The sequence below is a fragment of the Pipistrellus hanaki genome (assembly GCF_964339955.1).
Source record: "Pipistrellus hanaki genome assembly, chromosome: 7".
NCBI classification, from domain to species: domain Eukaryota; kingdom Metazoa; phylum Chordata; class Mammalia; order Chiroptera; family Vespertilionidae; genus Pipistrellus; species Pipistrellus hanaki.
The window spans coordinates 7309239-7320297 of NC_140509.1; the positions used below are offsets into that span (position 1 = coordinate 7309239).

General features: G+C 41.8%; 1 protein-coding gene across 1 annotated transcript; it reads left to right on the top strand.

Annotated features, from left to right (window-relative positions):
• The first annotated feature begins 317 nt into the window (after positions 1-317).
• SRSF3 (serine and arginine rich splicing factor 3) lies at positions 318-6938 on the top strand. The gene is made up of 6 exons (XM_084890076.1): positions 318-469; positions 1596-1803; positions 3301-3435; positions 5593-5631; positions 5850-5936; positions 6125-6938. Exons 2-6 carry the CDS (start codon positions 1598-1600, stop codon positions 6150-6152), a joined length of 495 nt encoding a protein of 164 aa, XP_084746202.1. The 5' UTR covers positions 318-469; positions 1596-1597; the 3' UTR covers positions 6153-6938.
• Positions 6939-11059: the final 4121 nt, after the last annotated feature.

Genomic DNA, 11059 nt, shown 5'->3' on the forward strand with positions numbered 1-11059 from the left:
AATCCAGACAGGACCTCAATCGTATCGGAGCCGCCGGCTCTGCCCGCTCAGGAGAGCGGCGGCAGCGGCGCCCACAGCTCCGGCCCGTTCGGGGACGAGCATGGAGGGGGCGGAGGAGCTCCGGGAGCCGAGGTTGGGGGGACGGAGGAGGAGCCCCGCGGGAGCGCCGGGCGCGGGGCCCGCAGACCCCGCAGACCCCGCGGCGCGGCCCGAGCGCGCTCCCAACTCCCGCGCGGCCTGTCGCGTTCGCTGCCGCTGCGTCACGGCCTCCTCGGCCTCTCATTGGGCGAGCCTGTCCAATCACGTGACTACGGCATGGCGTATAAATAAGGGCGAGGAGAAGGCGGTGGTCCGCCATTTCGTGGACGCCGGGGAGGAGAGGGGACCTGTGGAGCCGGGCGGAGGGGAGCCGAAGAGCCGTCCGAGGGTGTGTGGAGCTCAGCCGCCGCGTTTCTCACCCAAGATCTCGGTAAGGGCCCGGGTCCTGAGGAGTGAAGTGGGGAGTGAGACGGAACAGCGCCGAGGTGGGGCCGGGCTCAATGGCGGCGCCAGATGGAGACAAAGGGCCGCCGCCATTTTGTGACGTTCAGCGCGGGCGGCGGCGGGCCAGGAGCCCACCCGGCGGGGCCCGGCCCGGAGGGAAGGGGTTCGCGGGCCTTTGCGGGGAGATGCGCAGGCGGGTGAGGTTGCCCGAGGATTAAGGCAGCGGGGGAGCCGGTAACCGGAATCGTCCTGCAGGCCGCGCGGCCTTTCAATTTATGGCGCCTTTTTTTTCTTCCGCCCCACGTTTTCTTAAGCTCCCAGGCTTTTTGTCACTGGGCTTTCGTTAAGACGGGAATGTTGGTCTGGGCGGGCTGGAAGGGGTCAATGGAGGAAAAAAAGGGAGCATAATGTAATATTTTCAATAATAAAGATTTAATCTGGGAAAAGGCTGGAAATTTATTCTATTCACAGGAAGCTATTTCTGCACTCACATGCTCATGTTATTTTAATTTGACTCCACTTTTTACTCCTTGAACCCAGTCCGTCTTGTAAACCCGTCTTCCGGGGGCAGCATTGTTTCTGCAGCTGCTGCCCGGTAGCCCGTAGGCCCGAAACTGGCTTCAGAGAATTTCTTTTCTTTTTTTAAAAGTCTCCAGCAGTGGTTTGTTCTCAGCTCCTGGGCATAGGGTGGAGTCACGCAAATAGGATGTGTCTGGGCTGGTTTTTTAATTGGCAAGCCCAAGGGGAGAAGAGAAGAACCGGGGTGTCGGGGTAGCCCCTAATCCGGAACCGGCCTCCGGGGTGATTGGGGTCGCTGCCCCGGCGACTGGAAGTGCCGTTAATTCCCGTCTAACGTGACTCTGGGTTCGCCTCTTTGGGACATTTCATAATAGATGGGATCGTGGTCCGTGCACTTCTGTCTCAGGCCTCTGTAACTCAGCATTTAACGGAGAAATGGGTGTTTCGAGGGTGGTGATTTTACTTAATTAGGTGTGGTTTTTTTTTTTTTTTTTTAGTATTTTGGCAGTCTTTCCTAAGGGTCTGTGTTTCGCTGTGTGTAGATTATTTGATTAAATCTTCAATGTTTTGGTTTTCGTTTTTTAATTTTACAGAAATGCATCGCGATTCCTGTCCATTGGATTGTAAGGTGTATGTGGGTAATCTTGGAAACAACGGTAACAAGACGGAATTGGAACGAGCCTTTGGCTATTATGGACCGCTCAGAAGTGTGTGGGTTGCCAGAAACCCTCCTGGCTTTGCTTTTGTTGAGTTTGAAGATCCCCGAGACGCAGCCGATGCTGTCCGAGAGCTAGATGGGAGGTAATTTGATCTTTGATTTAAATATATCGCTTATGTTTTTAACGTTTAAAAATCTCTAGGATAATGATTCTGAGTGGCTTCTTGGCTATCTGAAATTGATGTTACTGGAAATTTGTGTACACCTTTTTTGGCAATAAAAAAAGGACCGAACAGTTTTAGTGGAGATAAGGAGGATTCTTTTTATTCAGTTGCCATTGAAGAATATAATGAAGTTTAATGTAAGGTGACCAGATGTCCCGCTTCGTTTAAAAAAAAAAGTCCAAAAGATTTAAAAGAATTTTTTAAAAAATCAGGACCTTTTTTTAAAACGCTGCAGGACAAATTGTTAAAGTGGGACATCTGGTCACCTTAGTTTAATGGTCACTTCTTAGTGGGTGTATAGCTGCATCCAAAAAATTGTCAAAACATTTTAATCTAAATTCTTCTCAGTCAACTGTTGTCGCCTTTGAATTAATTCTAAAACGGCTGTGGAATCATACTTGAAGTAAGAATGGCCCTGTGTTGATGATTGGAGCTGGATGATGCTTACATGGGGTTTGCTGCACCATTATCTTTGCGTGCTTGGAGTGCTTCTTTTAGGAAGTCTGGCTTATATAGCAATTTCCCTTAGCTGGCTGCTCATGTCCGAGTTTTAATAGGAGCAGGTGTTACCCTCCCCCCTTCATGTGGTTGGCATTTGAAACCATTGGATTTCCACCCTAAAGTTAAATGTTCAGTAGGCTGGCTGTAGAAAAGCTTGTTTACTCAAGCGGATTGCAGAAACAAGTTTCCAGGGTTGCGCCTCTTCCCAGTCTTTGGCTTATCGGAATGTAAGGGCTGTTGGAACTTTTTATGTCAACTATTGTGATAATTGGGGGAGAGGGGTGATGTAAAATAAAATGTACAAACGTCTCCCGTCTATTGCTGTTTACATGGACAGGGATGGAGTGGAGAGACGAGCAAATATAGGGTGAGATTCATAAACAAGTGATGCGACAGACCTCAGAGGAAGACATCACACAGGATGTATAGATGAACTAGTTCTTTAAGGACTATTCTATGTGTTTTCACACTTAACAAATTAACATTGAGCCCAATGATCAGACTTGACTCTTAACAAAGCAATAAAATGTAAAGAAGTTGGTTTCCTTTAAGGAAAAAAATAAGGGAACTAAAACCTGTTTTGGTGTTAAAGATTCTGCAGGCATTCAAATGTGTTCCTAACTAGAAGTGCTTTTTAAAAAAATATATGTTTTATTGATTGAAAGAGGGATAGAGTTAGAAACATTGATGAGAATCAGCTGCCTCTGCACACCTCCTACTGGGGATGTGCCCACAACCAGTGTACATGCACTTGACCGATATCGAACCTGGGGCCTCTCAGTCCCCATGGCGTCCCCATGCTGACGCTCTACCCACGGAGCCAAATCAGTTTTGGCTAGAAGTATTTTTTGCTTTAATATCTTTCAGAAAGTCTGTTTGCCTGCTTTAAATGTAATAACATTTTTATCTTCCTAGAACGCTATGTGGCTGCCGAGTCAGAGTGGAACTGTCGAATGGTGAAAAGAGAAGTCGAAATCGAGGCCCACCTCCCTCTTGGGGTCGTCGCCCTCGAGATGATTATCGGCGAAGGAGTCCTCCACCTCGCCGCAGGTACTTGAGAGAGAGCGTGACTAGAGGTATTGGTGTGATGGAGTAGGTAATAGGAGCAGTTATTTCTCTCAAAAGTTTGTTGGTGGGTTTTAAATTTATTGTGAAGACCGGAGGTTTTTATGAAGCATTTGCTGGGTGTAGTTTGGGGTATGTGAGTTGTGCTGAGTGTTGGCTTTTGTCTTTAGGTTCATGTTGGTAGTCAGTAACTTCTATCTTGGATCTATCTTCTAGTTCATCTTCTAGTGCATCTTTCCAAGTCTTCCCTTATACTTCAATTAGGCCTTTTTCCATTTCTTGACTCCATAATGACAAAACATTACATTCAACTCTAGCTCTTCACCAAAAAAATTGTGTTTTCTATTAGCACGATTGTAATATTTACCAATCAGGCAGCTGTTTTAGTAATGTTACAACTGGTAAAATAGAAATCTTTCTGAAGATTTTTTCTGAAACTAATGTCGCTGACCAATAAAGGGGGCTAAAAAAGTAATCCCAGTCATCTATTCTTCATACCCAAATAGGAGAGAGATCGGTTTTTTTATAATTGACAATGGCATCATTCTTGGACCAGGCAGTGTTGTCTGGATGCTAAGTCCACATCTCCTCAAATCTCCAAAATAGTTTCTGAAGGACTGAATTTACCTCTTAAAGGTGAGTGAAGTCCTAGGAGATAGGAGTTCAAAATCTTGCCCCTTTTGCTGTTTTGAAAAACAACACACTGTTGCCCATCATAATAGAGTATTTGTTAGCTAATAGATGGTTGTACTGATGGCTTGTTTTTTTTTCTTCATTTTTTTGTGCTTTTTGGTCCATCTATTAATAAAAATGAACCCCGTTACAGAGTCACCATCATGTCTCTTCTCACCACCCTCTGAGTCTGCATTAGCCAGTCAACTAGCCCTTTCAGCGTCATGTGACCAGCGCGCCCCATTCAGCTTGGCTGGTGTCGTTTCACATGACCCAGGCATGGCCAGTCGCCAGGTTGCACCGCCCTTTGGTTCCCGAGCATGCTGTTTTCTCTCAGCCTTCTCTCCAACCTTAACCAAATCGGCAGCAGCCACCTCGACCGCCCACACATTCCTGGCCAATCAGCTCAGCTGTTTATTTACCAAATGTCTTCACAACAACTACAGCAGCAGCCTTCGGCTAACAAAAAAGCAGGAAAAATCCACAACACCCCCTTCGCCAACCAACTAAATCCAACGCAACATCTGGCAAAACCTTTTCAGCAAATTCTTCCTGGCCGTCAGTCCGGCAGCCTCACCTCACCATTTCTAGCTTGTTGAAACCCAAAACTAGTAAGTTTTTCCTGCTTATACAGTTTACTGCTGGTTAAAATAAGGAGTAAGCGGCTTAAAGTAATTCTTTTTTTCTGGATCAAAGGCTGGCTGTGCATAATTGAATGGTAATGTACATATATATTGCTTGAATAAAACTTTTAAGGGTGATAGGGAACTCATAATGTAACTAGACCTTCAAGTGAAACTTATTTGCATGTGTGAGATGCCAAACTAAAAATTTAAATTACTAACAGATTTAGCTTTCCTTTCTAGCAAAAATTTGACTCCTATCACCTTTAAATGGTTTTACTAACAGTTTTCAAAATTTTAAAAATTTGGGGGTGAAGTGGGCCAAGAGCTAAGGTAATTTTGATAAGTCTAAACACACCCTTAAATGTGACAATCACAAATGCAGTTCTAATGTAGCACTTAATGGCATCAATATTTACACCTAGCGCGTTTTCACAATTACACTATCCACCTGGTACCTAAGTCTTGTCATGGACTTATAGGTTTGCATGGGTTCCAAATACTGGTTTATGGTACTGTTTTTGGAACTACTTGTGGGACTACATTTTGGTGTGGTGTTTGGGTAGTGAAGTTAGTTTGACATGAAGTTTTGCATTGGACAGATCTGCTGTGAAGCATTCTTTGTTAAAGTGAGTCCATGGTTGGAATACCTGCTTTTCACTTGAGCTTTTGGTTCCTTAATCCTTCTGTGCCTTTTTTTCTTTTCTTTTTTTTTTTTCTTTTTGACGATGGGTGCCAGTTCTTCGGCACATCACTGGGCCCAACAGTGAGATTGAAAAGTTGGGAAATGCCTCACGCCATTAATACTAATTGACAGTTAGCCTAACTTTCTTGTTTCTGCTTTTAGATCTCCAAGACGGAGAAGCTTCTCCCGCAGCCGGAGCAGGTAAATGACTTGGCCACAATCTCAGAAATGGCAGTGTTATTTGCCTGTGCTGTTTTCTAAATGACTTTGTTAATGGTAATGAATTCTTAGTAATGGGTAAAGTGTTACATGGAATCAGTATTAAGTTAGAATTAACTAACTCTTTGTTTTCAGACTTATGGAAATATTTATTGTTTATAGTCCTGAATGGTCCTGTTTTTCTTTTCCTCTGTCCTTAGGTCCCTTTCTAGAGATAGAAGAAGAGAGAGATCACTGTCTCGGGAGAGAAATCACAAGCCGTCTCGTTCCTTCTCTAGGTCTCGTAGGTAAGATCTTTAATGATGAGCTATTTAAGACCTTGTCTAACTAGTTAGTGTACTAAAACCAGAAATAGGTCTAATTAAGCCATTTTGATATAATTTTATAATTTTATATCATAAAAATCTTTTGCTGTTTTGTCACTGCCCCCAAGTTACATATGGAACCTGTTTTTCTGCCTTTTTTTTTTTTTTAGCCGATCTAGGTCAAATGAGAGGAAATAGAAGACCAGTTTGCAAGATGAGTGGTGTACAGGAAATAACTTCATTTGACAGGAGTATGTACAGAAAATTCAAGTTTTGTTTGAGACTTCATAAGCTTGGTGCATTTTTAAGATGTTTTAGCTGTTCACATTTGTTTGTCTTGGAACAGTGACACATAAAGATGTAATTCTCTATGGTTTGAAATGGATCATATGAGGCATGTAATATCAAGAATTGTTACTTTACAATGTTCCCTTAAGCAAAATTGAATTTGCTTTGAACTTCAGTCTTGCATAGACTGATAATAAACCTCTTACCTTCTGCCCAGCTAAAGTGTGACATTGAATATTGTGGAAACAAAACTGGCAAAAAATTGGATTTAAGACTTTCTGTAGCTGGGATCTAATAGGCAGCTGTAATTGGACAGGCAGTCTTCAAAAGCTGCTGTGAACACAAGCCAGCAGCTAAAAACTAAAGCTGCACCTTTAGATTTAGAGGTTTAAAAAATCCAACTAGTCTTTACATTGGGCAATGGTGTCGAGTTAGTGTAGAACCTAACAAGTTTTTAAAAAGTTAGTTTACCTTTGCTTTAGGTCATAAATTTCTTATGTGATTGCTATATATGAATATATAGCTGTTGGTAACATTCTTCACTTGGAAATTTGAGACTATTCAAGATGCCAGTGTCCTGCCAGTTTAAGGGTACATTGTAGAGCTGAACTTTGAGTTACTGTGCAAAATTTTTTCCTTGCTGTCATTTGTAATATGTTTTGTGAGAATCCTTGGGATTAAAGTTTTGGTTACAAATTGTTGTTTAACCTGAAAGCCTGTTTTTCCTTGCAAAACTAAAATGTGTGAGCTTGGTATCAAGTTCAGGTTTAACATTCCTATTGAAAGCCATACTTATATTTTCTTGTAAAGTGCTTTTGAATTAATAAGATAATAGCATAACTATAATAGTCAAACACACTATTACCATAGTTCTTGTCCCCTGGAAAGCAGTTGGTTACACAAATCTTAAAAGAAACAATATTGAGGCTTTTGAAGTGAAGGGAATTTTTGGTTGTCACTTAAATGATTGTTTTAAATTTTTTCTTTGAAGTTACTCAGTGACCAGCATTTTAAAGGGTAGCATTCTAGTATATAACAACTCAAAGTTGCCCATAAAAAGGTTTTTAGCATTAGCATGAGAACTACCCACAAAGCTTTAAAAATTGCTTCCATTTTATTTTACATTATTTGAGGTGTTGCATGGGAATTCTAAATTGATCCATCATCATGTAAAATTCACCATATGGTTCAAATGTAAGTGCAGACTTGAATACGGAGGCATGCATAACCTTCCTTTTAGAAATCCAGAGAAGCTGTAATTTCTAAATTTTGTGCAATTAGATTAAACCATAATGCAACAGTCTTGTGGCTTAGTTTCCTTAAATGTGCTGTTTTATGACAGTTTTGAATTATCCTGACTTTAATATGAGCCGAGTCATTGCATTGAGTTGAATCTGTAAGGCTATACACATATACTTTAAGAGAATTTTAATTGATTTTTAGAGAGGAAGAGGGAGAGAGAAATGGAAACGTTAGTTGTCCGCCTATGGAGCCAACAAACCTGGACTTGTTCCTTGACTGGGATTCAAACAGGCAGAACGATGCTCTGCCAATCAGCCACACACCAGCTCGGGCTATATGAGGATATCTCATAAGATTAGGTCCTAAACAGGTAATTTCCCTTGGTCCTTACTCTTTCATGCAAATATAGGGAGGAGAGAGTGATTGTTCCAAGGAAGAATTGGTATCACTGAGGTTCAGTGTGAACCTTGTAAAAGACATTTAAGGATTTACCTGATTTGCTGGAAGCTCTGGGCCTTACTGTCTTCTGGCGTTGCCTCATAGCCTAAATACTGTTCCTGTTAGGAAAAAAGCACGATAGCTAAAAAGTCATGGAAGTAATACATTGCTGTTATAAATGGACATCTGTGGAGCTTTATGGGCAGTATACAACTTCCAGTCTTAAGTTAGAAGCGTTTCTGTAAAGAGGTTAATTATGGGTATAATGTGGCTAATGGAGAAATTGAGATATAGTCAACCTTTGAGTTACCTAAATTTTCAATCACTTAAAAAGCCCCAGCACAATTTTTATGGCTTGCAAAACATATGGAAGATAGAAAGTATTAAACTCTTATATTGTACATTTAGATTGTGGCTTTTAAAAACTCTTAATGTTACTGTAATTAAAAAAATTACAAGTCCTACTAGGCAGTTTGATCATGCATCTTTAGTCAAGTGATAAAGTAGTCACTAAAACTGATCTGTGGTGTAATTACAGATGTTCACTGGAGGTCACTAATGGTGATCATTGGGGGGAGCTAAGGGCTATAGTTGCTTTCAGGAATATGTAACAATCTGGTTTTCAGCTTATTGTGGGTTCCTGCAGAAAGGTGAAGACAAGATAATTTTATGATAAAATTATCTACTGTTAATGTATTTTGAAAAGATGGTGTGATCAGTAAATGGCATTCCTACTTAAGTAGACATACCCATATCTGGAATGTAACATAGATCATATACATTTTTTAGCATACACACAGCCTGATTTCAGCTCCTTGGCTCAGTGTTTCACAGTATCTAGCCCTTTGTTATTTGGAAGGTATCTCCCAGGGGATAAAATTCCTGATTATAGTGCTGGTTTAGTGCTTTGTCTTAATGTGCTTTATTTTTCAGAATTCTGAACATGATTTAGTTGCCAGATCTAGTTGATATCTTCCAGTTGTATATTTTTGTACTGGACTGTTGCCTTCTGGTTTTCCATTTTCTGGGGGGAAGGGGACATGGAAGATTTTTATAATTAAAGTAGCTGAAGAAAAAATGGAGTGTATTTTTATCGAAGCAGTCTGATAGTGTTAAATAATGATTCAAAGTCCTCAAATTCTTTCCATCCTATTTTAAGATTCATTGGATATCTCAAAAGAACTCAACTGGAGCATATTCCTAGGTTCTGAGAAGAGATTGAAAATGTTAACAAATTCAGTATTAGCTGCTTAATTTTTTTCATGCAACTTTGCCTGAATTGCAGAAATTCATAATACACTATTTAGACATCACTTAGTACCCCAGTTCTTTTCATATCTGGAACATATGGCTAAAAAGGTTTCATAGACCAATTTGAAATAGGTGTGTAGAATATCACTTTTAATCTTTAAATTGACTTACATTAAAGCATTGTGTGATTATTTTACTAATGTCTTAGAATATGGCCATTTAGTGCCTTTAATCTGAGTTATATATATGAAGCAGTGGTAGTACTTCGCTTGCTTGTGGCCATTACTTAAAGAGGTCTGAAGCCCTTAGCTGGTTTGGCTCAGTGAAATAGAGCTTTGGCCTGTGGACTGAGGGTTGCAGGCTCAGTTATCAGTAGGGGGCATGTAGGAAGTAGCCAATGATTCTCAATGTTTCTATCTCCTCTGAAATCAATAAACATCTTTTAAAAGCCTATATATAAACCTATATATAAAAGGCTAATAGGCAAAGTGTCCCCTTAGGAGTTCACTGTTACGTGCACTGTGGAGCAAAGGAAGGCCCTGGGTGGCAGCTGGCAGACGCCAATCACTGCCTGGCCCTGCACACGCATGAATGCTGTGCACTGGGCCTCCAGTAAATAAAGAGATCCCAGGTTGGTGACGTATTTCATTTTATTTTTAGAGCAAAATTAGCCTTCCAGAAGAGTATCTGAAGGTGGCTTTTCCTCAGGTCATTTTCCCTTGTTCAAAGGCAGGCACTTTTGTGTTTGGTTATTTGCTGACAAGCCCCTATACAACAGAGCCGGGTATGGGTGGGGATGGGGGTTGCTGAATGCTATCCTTTTGTTGGGGTGGGGTTAAGGGTTACTATTAATCATTTGGATAAGGAAATGGAGGTAAGTGATCAGTATAAACAAGTTTTGAAAAATCTCCCTTAGGAAACAATTTCTAAGTCCTGTTAGGTAGCTGGTAACTATTTTAACCTGTTCCAGTTGGTGTCACCAAAATCCTATATAATAAAACCCTAATATGCAAATCAATTGAAGGGTGGAACTACCACCAGGGTGCAGACGCTCAATGCAGGGTGCTCCAGGCCCTCTCATGCCTCTGCTGCAGCTCAGGGCCAGCACCCATACTGCTAGAGGGTACAAGCTGGGCTGAGGGACACACCCCACACCCATCTGCTATGCACCTGGGGCCTCTAGTTTATAATTAGGAAGTCATGATCAACCATGTTAAGCTACAACAGGAGTTCTTTACAAAGTAAATATAAATTGGCATGTTAATGTTATTTGTTTTCTCTAGATGGCAGTTCATGACACTTAGTGGCGAACAGGGTGCAAATCTTTAGTTGAGGGTCCCTTGAAAAAAAGCCAACAGGAGAAAAGTCATGGCTAGGGTAGTGGGGGATGGCCAAGGCAGAGTTCTGTGAAGAAATACGTACCTCACCAGGTAGACGCTTACAGGGCAGGAGCCATTGAGGGTGCAACTGCACTAGGCGTTAACACCTGACGTAGGTCCAGTCTGTTGTAACTTTCAGCCAGGCTGCCAAGCAAGCAGGTGTGGAGCAGCCAGTGCTGGCCGGAAGGCCGCGGAGCTGGGGGTGTTAGACTGCACTAAGGAAGTGGCTGTCTGGAGTGTAGTGGGGGCAACACATTGGATTGGCAGTCCTGGGAGGACTTGTGCTGACTATGTCTAGCAGTCGATTTGACATGAAAGTGGCTTCCAGAAGTTGGGTTGGGAGTAGAAGTTGCTCTTTGAGTAGTAAGGAGGAGGATGGTTTGGAGAGGGCGAAGAGCTGATTCTTTGAAATTAGCTGCCAAAGGGTGCTGGAAGCTTCACTGAAGAGTTGGATGGGTCAGGAAAGGAAGTTAAATTAAAAAATATATATATTTTATTGATTTTCCA